Below are 20,578 nucleotides of genomic sequence, written 5' to 3'. Positions count from 1 at the left end.
GTGCAAAGGGTATGCAGGATGTAGTCCTAGGATCCTGGTTCCCCAACAGTCTGTGCTGTTTCCTGGAGAAAAACACTTCTATTTCTATCTGGAGGCAAAAATTCAATCAAGAGAAGAAATGGCTCCCAGAACTCATTCCCAGAGTGTTAGTTTTGTGGTTGGCATGTTTTCTGGGCAAAGTATAACCTATAAGCCCTTCCTCTAGGGGGTGGCAGGGAGCAGAGGGAGGGAGCAATTAAGCCTGCTGAAGTCCGTGCCAGTGGCAGAAGGAACCCAGAATTATGCTTGCTTGTGCTCGTCTATGTTTAGAGGATGCTCTGTCTCTCTCCTTGAAAAGTGCTCTAATTTTACATTTGTTTTCCTAAAGGCAAAAGTGGAGGAGAAGCTATGTAGACTTGTCTGTTGTCGAGTGTCTCTGACAAAGCTGGCCCGTTACAGTTCCAGACCATTTGTACACATGTCTGTGTTAGACCTTGGCCACAGGGCTAACTGGTCTCAAAGGCAGACTCTCGGTAGCACTGGAGGAGCTACCAAATGGTGACTGTGAGGCAGAAAGGATAAAGTGAGGAGCCTGCTGCCCTAGGAACAGGCCGGGAAGTAGAGCTTTACTTGGCCTCTGCCGCTCTGACCTCTGTGGCTTAGCTCTGCACGTGCTTCCGGGCTGGAAGTAGGAAAAACACACAAGTACAAGTTGGCATTTCATATATTGTGTATAAAAACAGATTCAGATTCGGGGTGAGTTGGCTGGAACTGCCAGGGATTATATGTGGGGCTGCTGCGGGGGGAGACACCTCAGCTTTTCTCCAGGTCGGCCACCAGGTAGGGGTGGGTGTTCCTCAGGGCCTGAAGGAGCAGATCTTTGCAGGTCTTGTTCCAGGCTGGGGCAAAGCTGAGCAGCTTTCTCATCTTCATTGGGCTGGTGGGCTCTGCCCGCACTGCCCCGTACTGCTCCTCCGACAGGACGTTCCCATACAGGGCATCTAGCACCCCGTCCACATCTGTGACCCGTGCGATGAGGGCTGCCCGGTGCTGGTCCACAAAGTGCGGCCCTGCGGGCAGAATGGAAGGGAGCAGCTGAGCCAGTTCGCAGGGTGGATACGGGGGTCCGTTCCTGCTGAGCACTGCTTGCTTCAGAAATTGCTCTGGAGCCCTAAGGGGTGGGGCTCAAGGTGGGCAGCCCCCCCCCCTCCAGATACAGTGGGATGAGTATAACTTTGTTTCTGTCTCCCTCCCACCAGCCCCCCACAGGTGTCACCCGAGGGGTGTGTAGGTGGGTGGGAAGGGTAGGCCCAATCTTGCTCCCTTTGTTGCTGGCTGTGGGACACAGCTTCAGGCTGTGCAGGGGTGTAGTGGGGTGTGGCTGGAGAGGTTGGGAGTGAAGGCCTCACTTGGCTTGGAGCTCATCTGTTAAGCCTGGATGCCAGCAGGTGCCCCCCCCCCCCAAACAGGTGGGGCCCAAGTGGCGTGTAGGTGGGTGGGAAGGGTAGGCCCAACCTTGCTCTCCCAGTGTTCCTGGCTGTGGGACACAGCTTCAGGCTGTGCTGGGGTGTGATGGGGTGTGGTTGGAGAGGTTAGGAGTGAAGGCCTCACCTGGCTTGGCGGCAGTCTGGTGATCCTGGATCCCAGCAGGCCCTGGAGCGGGGCCTATAAGGAAATTAGTCAAGTGGTCCCCTTCCCTTATCATATCTCCAGTCTCTCTGGGTTGGGGGCCCCTTGGTCCGGAAGCCAAGTTCAGGGCCAAGCACAGGAAACCTCCCTTCCCAGCAGGCGGAGGAGCTTTTGTAATTTTTAGAGGGTAGGAGGAACAGAAAGTGAAAGAGCCCAAGGGGCAAACATTGGGGTGGGAGCTGGAGTATTGAGGGGCTATAGGAGGAGACCCCAAGATCTGGGCCCTTGCAGAGCGTGGAGGGGGCGTGCTCACCTTTGCACGTGATCTCCTGCAGCTTCTCCGCTGTCTCCTGCATGCCAATCTCACGCAGCACAAACGCGGTGAGCTCTGCGCTGTACTTTTCCAGATAGAAAGAGACGAGCTTGTCTGTGAGGTCCATGGCGTCCATGGACATCAGTGTCCCCCGCGGGATGCGCCCATAGCCTTCACGCAGTGGCACTGAAAGTAGCTTCAGCTTGAACTTCTTGAACTCGTCTGCAGTCAGGTTCTCCAGGGCATCCAGGATGGCGTCGCGAGTGCACCCCATGGCTCTGGGGTCCTCTGCTGCTGTCGCTCACCCGGGATGTCTGCAGACCAGGAAGTCTGCTCTGGGGCGGGACCTGGAACTCCCCGCCTTCTCCCCAGCCCATTGCCCCGTGGCATAGGGCGCCCCGACTACCCCATTGGTTCCCACCCACCAAGGTCTGCAGACTCAATAGCCTGGCCATTGGGGGGCGCAGGGATTGCGTCCTCCAGCTGGTGTGTGAGGTGGGACCTGGGAGCGTGGGGTAGCACCTGCATCTCCAGGCTTGCAGTAACTAGCACAGACCAGGAACCTGGTTTATTGAAGTGCCAAGGTTTAGAATCTTGGAATTTTAGGACACTAAAATGTCTACATTTCCTCGAACCTTAGCATCCTCTCACATGTCATAGAATCTTAGAATCCTAATAGCCAGAACCACGTAGCTTACCAAATTCCACATATTGGGAAGAAAAGAGATGTAAAAAAAGGGTAGGGGACGCCTGGGTGGCTCAGTTGGTTAAGGGTCTGCCTTCAGTTCAGGTCATGATCTCAGGGTCCTGGGATTGAACCCCGCATTGGTCTCCCTGCTCAGCAAGGATTCTGCGTATCCTTCTCCTTCTCCTCACCTGTGCTCATGCTTGCGTGCGCTCTTTCTCTTTCTCAAAACCTTAAAAAAAAGGGTAGAGAATAGTTGTGTACTTTGTCTGCCTCAGTTTCCTTATCTGTAAAATGGGATTATAACACTCATTCACTTAGTAAATATTCCAGCATAACATGGGCTACCTGATGGCCTCTGAAATCTTGCCAAATACTTCCTGGGACAGCCAGGATTGGGTCCCAGGAGCTGAATCTTCTGGGGAAGTGATGATGAGACACTTGTAATGAATGGTTGAGGAACTTCTTGACTGGAGGGAAAGTCATGGGTGGAGAGCGACCCTAGGCCCACGGGGCTTGATCTAGAAGAGCAAGTGGAAGGTGGCATGAGTAGGTATTGGAGCCCAAGCTGTGCCCAGAATCCTTAACTTGCCTTTAACATGTCTGGGAAGGCCCTGCTGGCCTGGTCCCCACGGCCCTCACCAGCCTTATCTTGTGCCACCCCCTGCTCTTCCTCCATCTCTGAGTTTCAACCACGCTGGCCTCTCAGTTCTGCAAATGTGCCACACTCCTTTGCTTCTCCCAGCCCCCCCCTTTTTTTTAAGGTTTTATTTCAGAGAGAGAAAGAGCGGCGGGGGGCAGGCAAAGGGAGAAGCAGACTCTGCACTGAGCAGGGAGTGCGATGCGGGGCTCCATCCGAGGACCCTGGGATCATGACCTGAGCCGAAGGCAGACGCTTAACTGATTGAGCCACCCAGGCGTCCCTCTCCAAGCCCTTCGACATGTTCCCTTGATCTGGAAATCTCTTCCTCACTCTTTGCCTGATTGAGACTTTAGGTCTCCGGTTAAATGTCCCTTCCTCTGGCCGGCCAGGTGTAGAATCCCTCCCAGACTCGTTCATAACACCTGCTCTCATAGCAATTGCGACCGAGTTGTGACTGTGGATTTGTTTAGCGTCAGTCTTCCCTGCCAGTCTGTAAATCGTGCCTGTCCAGATCATTGTTGCATCCAGAACAGTGCTTGGCCTATAGCGGTTGTTCAATAAATCTTTGTGGAATCAGTAATGAATGAAGGGACCTTGTGGGAAACAAATCATGAGAGACTCTTAACTATAGAGAACCAACTGATGGCTGATGAAGGGAGATGGGCATTAAGGTAGGCGTATGTTACGATGAGCGCTGGGTGTTATGTGTAAATGATGAACCACTGAACTCTACTGAAACCAACACTGAACTATATGTCAACTAACTAGAATTTAAATTAAAAGCAACAACAACAGTGAAGGCACCTTGTGGTTCAAGGGAGGATACCAGTAACTGGAGGGCATGCTTTTCATATAAACTTTCAAAGAGAGGCAGCTGCCAGGAGCTGGAAGACTGCGGGCGTGAAGCTGTATAGTGTCTGCTTTGAATCTGGGCTCTCCTTCCCAGGTGGGTATCGGGAATCCATTCTTCCATTTCAGCTGGGCTATAACAATCACCATTCCTTTGACTGATGTGATCCTGACATATACGTGTATTTATTCATTTATTGGACATCCATCGCCCACCAGAATGTGAGCTCAGGGAGGGCAGGGACCTTGTCTGTCTCGTTCACTGCTGCGTCCCCAGCATCAAGAGGGCACTTGATCCCCAGGAGGTGCTCAGTGAAGATTTGCTAGATGAAGGAATAAATGAGGCCATGTTTCCTGCAGCATGTTATATTCAAGAGCTTCCAGCAAGGCTGTAGCAGGGCTCACTCCCCACCCCTGTGCATGTTGCCCCACGTGGTTCGGGTCTATTACGTGCCAACATCCTCACCGTGGGTGGCACTTGGGGGCCAACAGCCAGTGTTCCTTGGCTTATGGCTGTTTAGTATTGTGCCTCTTCCCTGGTCTTTATCCTTTTAGAATCTCCAGTTCATTTTGTCCACCGTGGCCAAAAGGCTCCATCTTCCTAGCCCACACACTGAACTTACCCCTTCCCTGCTCAGAAACCTGTGAGTCTCCAGGGCCCTCAGAATCAAGTCCAAGCTCCTCGGCTTGGCCCTCAAGATCCTTGCCAACCTCCTCAGCTACACCTTCGACCCCGTTGGCCTCTGGACTTCGCTCCCCAAGTGGCAGCTGTTCTCCGCTTGGCCTCTTTTCCTTTGTGGGTCTGTTCAATGAGTTACTGCTTGTCCCAACATTCATCAGAAGTCACTTTTCCAAAGAAATAATAAAAATTTGAGCCCTCTCTTTAGGCTCTGATCTTTTACACGCATGATTTCGAAGGCTGACAACAGTCCCTTTGGGGCAGGGACTAGTAGCCCTATTTTACAAATGAGAAGACTGAGGCTCAGAGAGGTCGAGGAACTTGCTGAAGGTCATAAAGCAGAGGCGTTCGTGTAGCTTGTCTGTCTGGCTTCTGAATTTGTCCTCTGTCTCCTCATCCCTGTTGACTTTTCTGTCCTCTGTGCAAAAAGAATTAGTCCTTCACATGTCTTCAGGATGCGTTTACGATGCCTTTATCACACAGTGTGTCCGTTCACTCTGTTTTCCCACCAGACTGAGAGCTCCTTGAGGACCCTCTGTGATCCACAGCACCGACCCCAGGGCCTGTCATAGCTCCAGCCACTATAAGCATTTATGGAATGACAAAAGAATCCTGGAATCTAGAATCATAGAAACCTGCTCTTTTCACATTGGTAGAATCTTAAATGCTTTTCTTTTTTTAAAGATTTTATTTATTTTAGAGAGAGAGAGTGAGTGCGTGAGCAGGGGGTGGGGGGGAGGAGCAGAGGGAGAGAGAGGGGGAAAGAATCTTAGGCAGACTCGAGCCCATGTGGGGCTCCATCCCATGGTCCTGAGATCATGAGCTGAGCTGAAACCAAGAGTTAGATGCTTAACCAACTGAGCCACCCAGGTGCCCCAAAGCTTTGGGTTTTTGAGCTATGGAATTTTAAAAATGATTGCCTGACTCAACCGCCACATAGAGCAGGGATCCCCTTAGCCACATGGCCATTCATCTGTATCTCTTGAACCTTGTTTGGATGGGATGGCCTTGGCTTTAAGTAGGCTCAACGTAACAAATTTCAATGGAACCTGTGGGACTGTGGGAAATTGTGCCTGGGGGAATGTGTGTCATGACTAGGAGGAGAGGGTGGGCTTCTCCTTACAACTGGCTTCCTGGGGGCAATGGGGCTAAAGCTGTGGGTCATGATGGTGTGACACTGTGCCCTTCCCTTGTTCCTGCATGCCACCACCCAGAACAGCTATTCCTTTCATGGAACTGGAAGCCTCACCAGCCGATGGCTTTAGGCTTCACCTCAGAACAAGGGACACTTTTTGGCAGGTGCATGTGCTCTGTGAGCTATTGTAGGCTCTGAACTCAGAAGGGAACATTGGTTTTGGAGAATCTATTGTATTCTATTTTTTAAAGTTATTTTTTTTTTTTTAGAAAGAGACTGTGAGTGGGTTGGGGAGAGGGGCAGAGTGAGAGGGAGAGAGAGAATCTTAAGCAGGCTCCATGCCCAGCACGGAGCCTGACATGGGGCTCGATCTCACCCGAGCTGAAATCAAGAGTCGGAGGCTTAACAGACTGAGCCACCCAGGCGCCCCTATCTTATTCTAAATAGATGTATTAAGGATCTACTAGACGCCTGCCCACATGATAAGTGCTGGCGGGAGACGGTAATAGTAGTACTAACAGCTTCCATTCTTTAGCATTTACTATGTTCTTTTTTTTTTTTTTTAAGATTTTATTTATTTATTTGACAGAGAGGCAGCGAGAGAGGGAACACAAGCAGGGGAAGTGGGAGAGGGAGAAGCAGGCTTCCTGCCGAGCAGGGAGCCCAATGTGGGGCTCGATCCCAGAACTCTGGGATCATGACCTGAGCCGAAGGCAGATGCTTAACGACTGAGCCACCCAGGCGCCCCAAGCATTCACTAGGTTCTAGGCACTGTGCTAAGCATTTAATATGCATAATCTCATTTAAACCTCCCAACATCCCTGTGAGGTGTGTGTGCCCCACCTTACAGAAGAGAAAACGGAGGTTTTCAGAAATTACTCCGGAAGCCAACAGTGGTAGTAAATGAGGAAACACAGATTGAAACATCTGACCCCTAGGCCCAAATTCCAACCACCGTCCTAAATGTCCCACTCTCCTTAAAAATTGTCTTGGAGAGATTATGTATACGGAAATTTATGCCTCCTCCAGACTGTCCACAAACATCTTGGGAGGGTAGATGTTATGATAATAGTAATGAGAACATCAACTTCCTCCTCTTTGCAGAAAGCTCTAGGACTTAACATTCAGAAGATTATGGAATAGTGGGAAAAGTAGGAGATGCGTGGTGTCAGACCCACTCAGATTCAATTCCCAGATCCTCTTAGCTGTGTGACTTAGGGGAGGTCGGAGTCCCTCCCTGGAGTCTGCATTTTGTAACATGAATGTGCCCACCTCACCAGCCCATAGGGAATCAGGACCCCGAGAAGGGCAATGACTTGGCTGAAGTCCCCCAGAGAGGTAGAGGCAGAGCCTACTTGTTCCTGGACACTGGCAGGGTGATTTCCACCAGTGAGGTGGGCAACAGGAGCTTTGGGCAGCTCTCTGGGCAGCCATGATAATCCCTTCTCCCTTAACCCCTCCTTTTCTGGGGGGAGTGCTCAGAGCTCTGAACTTTGATCCCTGGCAAGGGAAAAAACTTCGGGTCTTACCTCAGGCCCACGCTTGCCCCTGGACTGGAGCCAGAGCTGTTAGTGGTGGTAAGACACCTCCTGGGTGTGATTCTCCCCACCCAACCAAAGTAACCCTTGATCGCTGGAACTAGATTGCTTCTGCAGTCGGGACCACAGATGGCCAGAACATTGGGCAAGCCACTTAATCTCGTTCCTCTTGGCCTCCTTGTGAAATAGAAACAATGCTGTGTTGTTACAAGGTTATAAATGAGGTTATGAGGTTATAAATGGATTAGGAATGGTGAAATGTTTGGAACAGGCCTGGCATATGGTCGGTGATTCTGTCATTGTTAAAGCGTCTGAGCCTCAGTTTCCCAGCCTCCGAAGTAGGGATGATGTTATTGACCTTACAGGGTTATAGGGAGGATTCCTTGGAATGCTTAGTAATAATAATTGTAATACTATCAATAGCCAACATTTACTGAACATTTCCTATGAGCTTGGTATTGTTCTAAGAGTTTTGTATGAATTAGCTTGTTGAATCTTCGTAACAATCCAAGAATCTGTTTTTTAAAAAAAGATTTATTTATTTATTTATTTGAGAGAGTCCGTGAGTGAGTGGGGGAGGGGGTGGAGGGGCAGAAGGAGATGGAGAGAGAATCTTCAGCAGACTCCCTACTGAGGGCATAACCTGATGAGGGGCTCAGTTTCATGACCCCGAGATCATGACCTGAGCTGAAAGCAAGAGTTGGACGCTCACGAGAGAGAGGTGATCTTCTGGGCGTACCCAACATGAGTTTGTGATATCGGCGTTCAGGACCTGCTTTTGCTCTGGCCCTGGTTGGAGGATTTCTGCCTTCTTTCTGCATTTCTCCAATACAAGGAGCTCTCACCTTCCATGGCATTTATGACTCCAGCCATTGGGAAGCTCTCCCTTAGGACGAGCTGAACTCCGCCCCCTCTGAGCTCTGGCTGCAGGGACGTCACGGAGCTCCATCTTACCATCGCAATACAAGTCCTTACTTCCTCCTCCAGATATGCTCCCTCCAACCTGCTGTAGACAATCAATGTCTCTCCCATGGGGCAGGGGGCAGATCTGGCCCATCCACAGAGAGAGACTGAGTTGACCGTCACCTTGTCCTGGGCACCCACTCCTATTGACCAAAACCTTCTGCCTCAGCCTGGCAGTGACGGAAACTCCCGGTGAGATCGACATTCGGGATGTTGACCTTATGAGTGGAAGTAAAGTGGTTTGTGGTTTCAGAGACCAGCTCCAGATATGCCTCACCCTCATCCCCTCCTGTTGGGGGAAATCAAACTTCCCTGGGTTTCTCAGGGGTCTGGTAAAAAGCCCTAGTAGCTTCCTGAGGCTTTTCAATACTGTAGTTGTTGGTGTAGTCAATTGCTCTGATCCAAAAGGATAATAAAACTTATCTCTTCCTGAGAGGCCTGAAGGCTGAGAGCCTGTACAAGGTTCCTGGGTTAAGCCCAAAGGTGCCAGGAAGCCTGGGGTAGCTTCCTAAGTGGGCCAGCGCGCAACATGCAAGAGCTTCAAGTGTTTTGGAAGAAATGAGCCACGGAAGTGGGAGACAAGTCCAGTGACCTGTCATATTTAGGGCTTACTCATGCTTTTGAGATGCAAGTCATTGTTTATCTAGACACTGCTTTGCAATTTAACAAATTATTAAAGGGAATGGGAAGTTCAGTTCATAAATATAACTTTTTTTTTTAAAGATTTTATTTATTTATTTGACAGAGACACAGCCAGGGAGAGAGGGAACACAAGCAGGGGGAGTGGAAGAGGAAGAAACAGGCTCCCAACGGAGGAGCCTGATGTGGGGCTCGATCCCAGAACGCTGGGATCACACCCTGAGCCGACTGCGCCACCTAGGCGCCCCATAACTTTTGTATATAAACACAAGAATGCTCTGCTTAAATAACTGAGTTCTCCCCCCACCCCAAATTCTGCATTTTCCAAAGATTTTGATCAAGCACCTGAGGGCAAATCTATATTTAATCAACAAGGCTTAATAAGACAATCTTTAATATTAATCTATTATAAGATCATGGAGATTATAGAGCTGTGCCGTCCCGTTTGATAGCTACTGTAAACACACGGCTCTTGAGAAACTGAAACGAGGCCAGTCTGAGATGAGATGTGTCCTCAGTGTAATACACACCCAATTTCAAAGACTTAGTATGAATGAAAGAATGTAAACTATTCCATTAATAATTTTAACTTCTTGGGGTGCCTGGGTGACACAGTGGTTAAGCGTCTGCCTTCGGCTCAGGGCGTGATCCTGGCGTTGTGGGATCGAGCCCCACATCAGGCTCCTCTGCTATGAGCCTGCTTCTTCCTCTCCCACTCCCCCTGCTTGTGTTCCCTCTCTCGCTGGCTGTCTCTATCTCTGTCGAATAAATAAATAAAAATCTTTAAAAAAAAATAATTTTAACTTCTTAATTTTATTTAATTTTTAAATTTAATTTTTTATTTCTTTGCTAATATATATATATTTTTAAAGGAAGCTCTATGCCCCACATGGGGCTTGAATTCATGACCCCGAGGTCAAGAGTTGCACGGTCTACTGACTGAGCCAGTCAGGTGCCCCACATTAATAATTTTCATATTGGTTACAAGTCAAATGATAATGTTTTGGGTAGAGTGGGTTAAAGAAAATATATTTGTGAAATTAAAAAAAAATAAAAACAATAAAACCAAAGACTTGAGCTGAGACCTGGAAGGAGCTTTCTGGCTCCTGGGGAGATTTATTTACTTGCCAAAGAGTTGGAGTAAGAAGATCTTTAAGCAGGGGAGAGGGGCAGCTGCTTTCTTCTTGATAATCAGGGAAAGGAATTCTTCCTTGTTGCTCCCTTATAGGGTGTCTGGCTACCATCAAGGGCCAGTTAACTTGGCTCTCATCCTATCATCCTAGGGCACAGGGAGCCAGACATTTAAGATTTCCTGGGAGAGATTTAATAAGTCTGTCTCTGATTCAGAACACCATGTGTGCACATTTGGGATAAAATTAATAAAAATGAACATTAAAAACCCAAGAGAGAGGCAAAAAGAGAGTCCAAAGGGGGGAGATAAGACTGAAATATAAGCAGAAACTCAGATTAAGACAGAATGTGGTCGAGGGAGGGAGAAATGGACAAATCCAGGGAAAGGCTGAAAGAAGGTGCGGCTGAGAGGCCAAAAGAGAAGGACCCAGTGAACTTGTGTGTTTATTCATTCACTGAGTATTTATTGAGCACCGGTACTATGCACATGCTTTATTCTAAATTGGAGACAAGCAGTGTACAAAATTTACATTCTGGGAGGAGGAATCAGTCAAAAAAACCCAATAAGTAAAATATTGCTTGTCAGGTGGTAATAAATGTTATAGGGAAAAATAGAGCAGGGGAAGGGAGAAGTGAGATTTAAAATCAGGGCGTTAGGAAAAGCCTCATTGAAAAGGTGACATTGGCGGGTGCCTGGGTGACTCAGTTGGTTAAGTGGCTGCCTTCGGCCCAGGTCATGATCCCAAGGTCCTGGGATTGAGCCCCACATCAGGCTCCTTGCTCAGCTCTCCCTCTGCCTGCTGCTCCCCCTGCTTGTTCTCTCTCTCTCTGTCAAATAAATAAATAAAATCTTAAAAAAAAAAAAAAGTGACATTGGGTAAAGATCTGAGGGAGAGGAGGATGGAGACCATGTCAGGTCTGAAAGAGTGTTCCAGGCCAAGGGGCCAGCGGCCCAACGGCCAAGGCTGGAGTGAAGAGGTGGGGAGGGGTGAGAGGAGAATGAGGTCAGCTTCAGTAGGGCCTTGTAGGCCACAGTGAAGACTTTGGTTTTCATTTTGAATGCAATTTAAACTGAGATTTGAAGGTGAAGCATGTAAAAAGCCAAAACTCTCAGGGGAGAATCAACTTCAGTTTCTTCATTTATTCAGTGTCCCTCTATCAATCATTTCCCAAGCGCTTTGGGAGGCCCACGTTGCCCCAGGGACTGTGCTGGGCACTGGAGAGACCAGCAGGGAAAAGACCTTCCCCTCAGCTCTGGAAGAAGAAAAACTTTCAGGGTCCTCTGAGGTCCTGTGAGCCATAAACTTGGGGAATAAGAGGGTGACAAACGGGAGGGGCCACACACAGGGGAGGGGGAGGCTGGAGAGTGTGGAGTGGGGGGTGGGGAAGAAAGGAGAGACTCTTCCCAAAGGTCTTTTCTGTGGTGTGAGAGGCCCTGTCTCCTGCTGTTGTCATTTCTGGCTCCAGGCTGAGCCAGGGAGGGGCCCGTGGATGGGCCAGGACAGGTGGCCTTGACATGTGATGCTTGTCCGCTGACCACTCAGTCCTCACTTTTAGAACGGTTTCCAGAAGTGATGGAAAGGGGTGGGCAGGAGAACTAAATATAGTCCTGGGGCCAAGACTCAGTCTGGGAGGGTCTGTCTGCGATTCACTCTGTGCCCTCACCAGTGGTGGTCACCGCTAGCTGCGCCTCTGAGTCCCCTGTCCTTGCTCTGAGCTTGCTGTTTGCCCTTTGCCTGTCTTCAGACACAGCTTTAATTGCCCCTAAGGTTAGGCCTGACCTTGAGTGGGCCTCCTGGGAGTCTCTTTTTGCTCAAGATCTCCAAGCAGACCTGTGAGTCCTGTGGGTCTGGAGATATGGGGGAAGGGAGGGCCTGGAGATATGGGGGAAGGGAGGCGGAGGCCTGGGGCTCCTGGAGAGGTAGGAAGGTAGGGGGTGAGGGCTCTGGGGAATTTGGGGCAGGGGCTGAGGCCTGGGGCTAAGACAGGGGAAGGACTGCAACCTGGACTCCTGCTTAGGAGCTGGGACTGAGACAAGGTCCCTGTTTATGGCTATTTGGGGGGCTGGGGCTGAGAAACGCAGCTGAGACTGCTTTTGGGATCGAAACCGAGTCCCCCGTGCCCGTTGGCCAGACCCGGAGTCCTTTTCTGTATGAGACACGGGAGGTCTTTACGGGCCGGGGATCCTCCCCGTCTGGGGCTGCGGCCGGGCCTAGGTCGCGGCCGGGCTGAGCCTCCCTGACTGACCCCTCCTCTGCTCAGGTCCGTCATGTCGGCCGCGCCGGGCCTCCTGCACCAGGAGCTGTCCTGCCCGCTGTGCCTGCAGCTGTTCGACGCGCCCGTGACGGCCGAGTGCGGCCACAGCTTCTGCCGGGCCTGCCTGAGCCGCGTGGCGGGGGAGCCGGCGGCGGACGGCACGGTGCCCTGCCCGTGCTGCCAGGCGCTCACGCGGCCGCAGGCGCTCAGCACCAACCTGCAGCTGGCGCGCCTGGTAGAGGGGCTGGCGCAGGTGCCGCAGGGCCACTGCGAGGAGCACCTCGACCCGCTCAGCATCTACTGCGAGCAGGACCGCGCGCTCGTGTGCGGCGTGTGCGCCTCGCTCGGTTCGCACCGCGGCCACCGCCTGCTGCCCGCCGCCGAAGCCCATACGCGCCTCAAGGTGCGGGGATCGGGGGGCCCTGGGCGGCGGGCGGACGGGGGGGGGGACGGCATTGCTGGCAGCAGCGGGCTCTGGCCGATCTGGATTCTGAGCTTCAGGGCCCGGGGCGCCTGGAGCTGTGGGGACGGCGGGCCCGGCGAGGCCGCTAGGGAATCGGGGCTGCCGGGCGGAGGGCGGAGCCTGGAGGAGGAGGGAGCCCGGGGGAGGCACTCGGGGGCGGGCCCTGGGGAACAGCGGCCGCCCCAACCTAGATTTCCCGGGTTTAGCGGCTGGAGCGCGCCCAGAGCTGCGGGCGCCGCCGCCACAAAGCGGAGTTGGCCGAGCACGGACAGCACGTGTCTGCGGCCCGCGAGCGCCGGCCCTTCCGCCGGGCGCAGGCCGGGCAGATAGGACTGGAGGGCCGGGGTCTGGGGTCCGGCGGCCCGGGGCGGTGGGGGCCGAGGCCGCCAGGCTGCTTCGCGGAGGCCCACGTTCTCCTCCGAGCCGCTGAACTTGTGTGCGCCCGAGGGTCACTGCATCCCGCGGGGAAGGCAAGGCAGGCCTGGGAGCGCACGTCTGTGCGCAGACCCAGGTTGGCGCGGAGACCCAAATCCAGGCTGTTTTTCTGGATGGAGCTGGAAGTCTCGAACGCTTGCTGACAGAGCCCACATACAGGTGGGCGCACCCCAAGGTTTGCCATTCCCACGGGTGCCCAGAAAAGATCCCCAGACGTTAGCAAAGAGAGACGCACACACACACTGGCTCGTCCATGTCAGACGTGCGGCAAATCACACGCATGTAGCTACAGGCGAGTACATGGCTACACAGGCCCAGGAAGGTCTGTCACGAAGCGTTTGTTGGACTGTGGAACAATAAACGACAGGTGCGGGAGCGGGACGAGGCGGGTTCTGGAGGCAGGGAGAGGTCCTAAGCCCCTGCGGTGAAGCTGCCATCGGTCTTCTCGCGAACGATGAGTGGGGTGGGCTTCTGCGGGTTATCTTTGCCCACAAACATCAGCATTGCCCTGCACTTCTGCTTGGCCCCCAGACTTCTAAAGAAGGTGGACCACCGTCCTCAGGCGGGTCTTCGAGGCCCCCAGACTCCCCCAGGGACCCAGCCTCACCGTCCCTTCCCCTCCTGCCTTGCCCAGTCCTGCCCAGGGCCGATGGGTGGTCGCCTCCACCTTCCTCTTCCCGGGAGCCTTCTCACCCCAGGCTCACCTTTGCTGGTAACCCCAGAACTCCCAATCTGGGCCCAAGAGAGATCCGCAAAGAGGGATTAGAGTCCATAACAAGGAACAGAGCACCAAGGGACCCAGGAGGCTGGAGGGGGCAGGGGGGCAGGATACATTCTGCCAGGATCCGCATAAGCCCAGCCCTAAGCCGTAGGGAGGGGCTGGCAGGAATTCTGAAGAAGGGACCCAAGAAGGGTGTGAAGGTGAGGGAGACAGGAAGGCTGGGGCCCTGCTGAATGCCTGGGTCTTTGGCGACAAAGAGGGGCTGGGTCCAGAGACCGTGTACCGGTCAAGGGCGGTCGAATGGGATCTGCCGGGAGCAGGGGACTGCTGCGACCCCCGGAAACGGAGCTGCCTCCTGCATGTCCATGTCGCGCAGCATGACTGCCTTGGGCCCGGAGCCTCAGAGCTCACAGCAGAGGGCCACCAGCTTGTCCGCGTCTAGCTGCCAGAGCGGCCCCGCGCGACATTCTGAAAAGCTCAACGCAGCAGGTCTGCCCCCAGCTGCAGTTTGAACTTTTTTTTTTTAATGTAATGTTATTTATTTATGTATTTGGGGGCAGGGCACAAGCAGGGGGAGCCGCAGGCAGAGGGAGAAGCAGGCTCTCCGCTGAACTTTCTGAGCTCGTCTGGAGGTCAGGTTTTCCCCGCGCAGCCAGGATGGCCTCGCGCTTCTTCCTCATGGCTTAGCCCTGTCGCCACTGAACCTCTGACGGCTCCATGCTGACAGCCATCCGGTCCGCCCTGTCCTGCAGCAGGCGGGAGCATGACCTGGCGGCGGGCCACGGGGGCCACAGGCTAATCCTGGGGCTTCCGCTAAGACCGGGACTCATCCTAGAGGGTCTCTCAGTTTCCCTTAGGGGGAGTGGGGAGGAGGCTGCAGATTTGTCACAACCCCAGGGGGGGGGGCGTGAGGAAGACTACTCCCATTCTGCAAAAGAGGAAACTGAGGTTGGAAGCCACGGAGGCAGGGCCATACGCTTTCCCCGCAAAGAGTGACTTCGGCAGGAGCTCCTAGCGGTTTCCCTACACCTGCATTTCAGGACCCACAAACTGGCGGGCCTACGGTAGATGCCGCCCACAAAGGTGTTTGGTAGACACAGCAGATGTATATATTTTTAAAAGTAAGCTTTACGGGGCGCCTGGGTGGCTCAGTCGTTAGGCGTCTCCCTTCGGCTCAGGGCGTGATCCCAGAGTCCTGGGATCGAGCCCCACATCAGGCTCCTCCGCTGGGAGCCTGCTTCTTCCTCTCCCACTCCCCCTGCTTGTGTTCCCTCTTTCGCTGGCTGTCTCTCTGTCAAATAAATAAATAAAATCTTTGGAAAAATGAAAGTAAGCTTTACCCCCACTGTGGGGCTGGAGCTCACCACCAGGAGATCAAGAGTCCCCTGCTCTACCAATTGAACCAGCCAGGTACCCCAACACGGCAGCCATTTTTATTAAATTGCCTGCCCCCCAGCCCTTGGGTGCGCAGGAAGGCTGCTCGGGGTGTTCTGCTACTGTTCTGCTTTTAAGGACGGGGTGAAGCCCAGGGAGAGGAAGAGGCTGCATTTTTCTTCGTCCATCCTGCCCTGCCCTCAGAGGCCTGCTGGGTCAGCGCTGTGCCCTCTGCTGGAGGACACCAACCCACACTCGTGTCTGTCACCGTCACAAAGACCTCTGCGAGGGGTGCTAAGTGGCGGGGGGGGGGGGGCGGCATCAGGGAAGGGAGGCCAGGGAGGACTTCCCTGAATAGCCCGCAGGAGGGTAGGGCATTCTCAACATCAGGACCAGTGCCGGCAAGGGCCTGGAGACCTGCACGGGAGTCTGGGGGGTGATTAGATGCCCGCCTGCCTGGAGGAGGAGCTGGCCCTGAGGCCGAGCCAGGGAGAGCAGCCCCATCACCTCTCCACGCCTCGCCCCCGCAGACACAGCTGCCTCAGCAGAAGCTGCAGCTGCAGGAGGCGTGCATGCGCAAGGAGAAGAGCGCGGCCGTTCTGGAACATCAGCTGACGGAGGTGGAGGTGAGGGGCTGGCGCGGCAGGGGCTGGGGACCGTGCATCGGGCTGCGGCTCCCAGCCCCGGGCTCTCGCCTGTCTGCTCCCACAGGAGACGGTGCGTCAGTTCCGGGGGGCTGTCGGGGAGCAGCTGGGCAAGATGCGGCTCTTCCTGGCTGCACTGGAGGGCTCCTTGGACCGGGAGGCAGAGCGTGTGCGGAGCGAGGCAGGGGTCGCCCTGCGGCGGGAGCTGGGGAGCCTGAACTCTTACCTGGAGCAGCTGCGGCAGATGGAGAAGGTCCTGGACGAAGTGGCCGACAAGCCACAGACGGAGTTCCTCATGGTGAGCACTGGATGACCTTCCCTCTCTGCTTCTCAGCCAGGGTTCGGGGCCTAGAGACCTCATCCCATTGTCAGACGTGGACTTGGAGGTCCAGAGAGGGACAGGGACAAGGCTGGGTCGCACAGCGAGGAGGGGTGGGCCCCAGGACTGCTATGACGGTTGTTTAGGTTGAACACTGCACAAGGACGCTGAATCTAAGTGGGCACCACTCATATCATAGACGGTGTAGGTTTGTATGTTTATTTGGACAATCTTCTACCCGGTGGAATCAGGCTCTTGAGGAAAGGGAGTACGTTTTTATAGTTCACACGGAGGTAAAGGGCTAGCGTTGGCTTTAAGTTCTGGGTTTCTTTTGGCTTTGCTGATTCTTCCTGACCCCACACTTAGCATCGCCGGTGGTCCACCCATCCTCAGAAGTCTCCAGCATCTCCCCCTGCCTGCCTCATCTGCATCTCTTTTTCTCTCTTTCCAGAAATACTGCCTGGTGACCAGCAGGTGAGATCAATTTGGCCTTGCCCCTTTTCCCAACTTGCCCTAGTCTTCAGGGACACTGGCTGGCTCACGCTCTAATCACCGCAAGCCTGTGCACCCCATTTCCGTGCCCCCACCGTGATCTCCCTGCATTTGTGTTGAGCACAGAAATGAACGTGACCTGGTCCTTCTCAGGGACCTCCCAGACTAGTGCTGGGATGGACCTGGGTGGGGACACAGGCATCAGCCCGATGTGGGGCTCGATCCCAGGACTCCAGGATCATGACCTGAGCCGAAGGCAGTTGCTTAATGACTGAACCACCCAGGCGCCCCAGAAGGTTCTTTTAAAAAAAAAATTGTGGGGACCCCTGGCTGGCTCAGTTGGTGGAGCCTGTGACTCTTGATCTCGGGGTTGTGAGTTTGATTCCCACGTTGGGTGTAGAGATTACCTAAATAAGTCAATAAACAAAAAAATTGTGGTAAAATATACATGATGTGAACTTTGCCATTTTCACCATTTTTTGACGTGTACATTTAAGTTCGGTGGCGTTAAGTACATTCGTGTCGTTGTACCACTGCCATCACCACCATCTCCCTCCAGAATTTTTTCATCCTTCTAAATGGAAACTCTGACCGAGTTTCAAGCCAGGGTGTGATGCAGGAGAGATTCTGGGACTCCAGCACAGCCCCTGCCCTGCTGTCTTTGGGGGTAATGCCCCTGCCCTGCCTCTGCCCCACACCTCCTCCAGGAAGTACCTCCACACACATCCGCCCCCACCTCCCCGCCCCCCAGGCTACAGAAGATCCTGGCAGAATCCCCACCGCCTGCCCGTCTGGACATCCAGCTGCCTGTCATCTCAGATGACTTCAAATTCCAGGTGTGGAGGAAGATGTTCCGGGCTCTGATGCCAGGTACGGGGGACGGGCTGTCTCCGGGTTTGTGTTGGTAACGGTGTGGTTGAGGGGAGGTCCTAGCTGCACACGAGAGGCCGCTCAGTCCCAGCTGGGAGGTCATCGAAGAAGGTGCCCGTTGCCCCTTTACCTCTGGGGTTTGCCCTGCACCCTCGTAACATGTGCTCAGAGAAGGACCTTTGAGGGCATGGGGTTTACAAGTGGATGACTGACGTGGGGAGGACTCTGCTTGCCGGGAAGCTGCCGCTGCCATTGGCAAGCAGGGGAGGCTGGGGCCTGGGGTGGAGGCCTGTGTGATCCTGGGTCAGCTCCTGCCCCCTCTGGACGGCGGAGATGATGACGTGTGCCCGTTGGAGGCTGAGGATGTGTGCAGAGCTGGCACCCCGGGGACGGGCCTGTGTCTGGGAAGGCCCCTTAGGGCTCTGCCTCCTGTCCCTGACAGATAGGTCACAGTGAGGTGCCACGGGTCACAGAACTCCAGGACACCTACACGGGTGCTGGTATAGCCCTAACTGCCTTGGGGGAGGAGGGCGGAAGGGGGTTCTGTTTTATCCAAGGCAAGACTAAGGCCCAGAGACTGGCTCAAGACTCATGAAGTCACAAAGCGGGGTGAGGTGGGGGCCGGCCTAGGACCAGGCTTCCTGACTTTCTCCTGCTTTGTGGCCTGGGCCTCAGCTACGGACTTACCTGCCTGGTAGCCACGGAATCCTCCCTACCTCGGAAGGAGGCAGTTATGGCCTCGTTTTTCCGCCGAGCATACTGCAGCTCAGAGAGGTCCCGTGTTTGGCCCAAGCCAGAAAGCAGAGAGGGTCTCACCTCCCAAAGATGCTGGGGGGATGAGAGCAGACCGCCTGGCCCCTAAGTTGGTTGCTCCCCCTGGAAGCTGGTGGGAGGCAGGCAGGTAGGGGCCTGACCGCTCTCCCCCTGGCAGTGGTGAACGACCTGACCTTTGACCCGAGCACGGCCCACCCGAGCCTGGTGCTGTCCCGCTCCGGCCGCCGCGTGGAGTGCTCGGAGCAGAAGGCGTCGCCGGCCGGAGAGGACCCGTGCCAGTTCGACAAGGCCGTGGCGGTGGTGGCGCGCCAGCTGCTGTCCGACGGCGAGCACTACTGGGAGGTGGAGGTGGGCGATAAGCCGCGCTGGGCCCTCGGCGTGATCGCGGCCCAGGCCAGCCGCCGCGGCCGGCTGCACGCCGTGCCCTCGCAAGGCCTCTGGCTGCTCGGGCTGCGAGACGGCAAGATCCTGGAGGCGCACGTCGAGGCGAAGGAGCCGCGCGCCCTGCGCACCCCGGAGAGGCGGCCATCGCGCATCGGGATTTACCTGAGTTTCGGCGACGGGGTCCTCTCCTTTTACGATGCCAGCGACGCCGACGCCCTCGAGCTGCTCTTTGCCTTCCGCGAGCGCCTGCCCGGGCCCGTGTACCCCTTCTTCGACGTGTGCTGGCACGACAAGGGCAAAAACGCTCAGCCGCTGCTGCTCGTGGGGGCTGATGGCGAGGAGGCCTGAGCCGCCCGCCGGCCCGCTGGCTTGGGGAGGGGTGCCGGGTCCTGCAGGCCTGGAAGGAGACGTGGCGCGCAGGGCTTGTCAGGACTGAAGGCAGGGCCGAGGGGGTTGGGGACTGGAGACTCTAAGAGTTCGGAGAAGTTGGGGATTTTAGGGGTTGGGGTGGCTGCGGGGAAGGGAGATCTAAAGTCAGGTCAGTGAGGAAATCCCAGTTTGGGAACCAGGAAGTCCTAGGGTTCCAGGAAGAAATTGAAGTTGAGGGAAGGAGCGCAAAGGGCAGGGGTCTGGGGGGAGGAGGGAACTGAAGAACCGTGTAGAGCAAGGAGCCCTTCCGCCTCCCGTTCCCCTCCTTGGTGGCCTCCGGGCAGGGGGTCCAGACTCACCATACAGAAAGATCTTTCCCTTCATGGTTCTCCAACCTGGGCGTGCATCAAAACCACTTTTTCAAAGCATGGAACAGTGACATGTTAAAACAGAGTGCTGGGTTTCTGGTTCACCAGGTCTGGGGGCAGACCAAAATTTGCTTTTCTAGCGAGTTCCTGGGGCCATGCTGTTGTTCCAGGTTACAGGTGGGATCACCTGGAGAACCCTGGACTTAGACGCTGGTCTGTTCGGTCAGCTCTCCAGTACACAGGGTCAGTTCTCAGATAGCTATCAGCTCTCAGGAATAGAAAACCCACACTATATTCCCCTGGAGATTCAACAGTCATTGAAAAACTGCCAGAGCCCGTGCTGAGTGAATAAACTGACCCCCAACTATTTCCCTTTGCCTCTGGAGTGTGTTTACTGATGTCTTGGACATTGAAGAAATCCCCCAAGTTGCCAACCAAGAGAAAGAGCCTGATGCCAGTCCCAGCCTGAGCCCTGCTGCTTGTGGAGAAGAGAAGGCTTCCCCAACCCCCAGCTCCCCCTGATTCTCCTGAGTTGGCCCCAGGCTGCTTACTCACTGGTTCACACCTTCTTTGGTTTTAGCCCAATGGCCCATTTCTTGGGCTCTGGAATAACCACTGAGGCCCAGAGGGAGAGGCCTTTGGGGACTCAGGCAGGTGGGACTGGAGGCGGCCGTCCCTCCTATCTTGAGAGAAGACGCTGGTGCGGGGCCCTTTGCTCTCCATGTGGGGGTGCTGCTGCTGCTGTGTGAAAGGGCCTGGGGACTTCTGGAAACAGGTGCCAATATGGGAATTTTCTTGGGAGACAGAGTGAAAGGAAGGTGTGGGTAGGGTAAGAGAGGCCTCAAGATCTGGCTGGGGGCATTCCTGGCTGTGTCTCCCAGAGGAACAGTTCTTGGACACTGAACAGAGGATTCAATTGTGAAGCT

At 54.4% G+C, this 20,578-nt stretch overlaps 2 protein-coding genes across 4 annotated transcripts; one reads left to right on the top strand and one right to left on the bottom strand.

The window, feature by feature from the left end:
- Positions 1-685: 685 nt before the first annotated feature.
- LOC123784680 (apoptosis-associated speck-like protein containing a CARD) lies at positions 686-2,246 on the bottom strand. Of its 2 annotated transcripts, XM_045786073.2 has the most exons (3): positions 1,922-2,246; positions 1,591-1,644; positions 686-1,049 (listed from the first exon to the last, which is right to left on the bottom strand). In XM_045786073.2, exons 1-3 carry the CDS (start codon positions 2,193-2,195, stop codon positions 793-795), a joined length of 585 nt encoding a protein of 194 aa, XP_045642029.2. In that variant the 5' UTR covers positions 2,196-2,246; the 3' UTR covers positions 686-792. The 2 variants fall into 2 exon arrangements, with proteins under 2 accessions (XP_045642029.2, XP_045642030.2); XM_045786074.2 differs by lacking the exon at positions 1,591-1,644.
- A 9,491-nt stretch (positions 2,247-11,737) lies between these two features.
- TRIM72 (tripartite motif containing 72) lies at positions 11,738-20,021 on the top strand. 2 transcript variants are annotated; one of them, XM_045786076.2, is made up of 7 exons: positions 11,738-11,952; positions 12,446-12,842; positions 15,963-16,058; positions 16,144-16,374; positions 16,847-16,869; positions 17,639-17,757; positions 18,689-20,021. In XM_045786076.2, exons 2-7 carry the CDS (start codon positions 12,453-12,455, stop codon positions 19,261-19,263), a joined length of 1,434 nt encoding a protein of 477 aa, XP_045642032.1. In that variant the 5' UTR covers positions 11,738-11,952; positions 12,446-12,452; the 3' UTR covers positions 19,264-20,021. The 2 variants fall into 2 exon arrangements, with proteins under 2 accessions (XP_045642032.1, XP_045642031.1); XM_045786075.2 differs by having other exon boundaries at positions 11,739-12,017.
- Positions 20,022-20,578: the final 557 nt, after the last annotated feature.

The sequence above is a fragment of the Ursus americanus genome, chromosome 2 (genome assembly GCF_024610735.1).
Source record: "Ursus americanus isolate L20-20 chromosome 2, mUrsAme1.1.p, whole genome shotgun sequence".
In the NCBI taxonomy this organism is placed as follows: domain Eukaryota; kingdom Metazoa; phylum Chordata; class Mammalia; order Carnivora; family Ursidae; genus Ursus; species Ursus americanus.
Note: the sequence above shows the minus strand (reverse complement) of the source record. Positions and strands in the feature narration are given on the sequence as shown.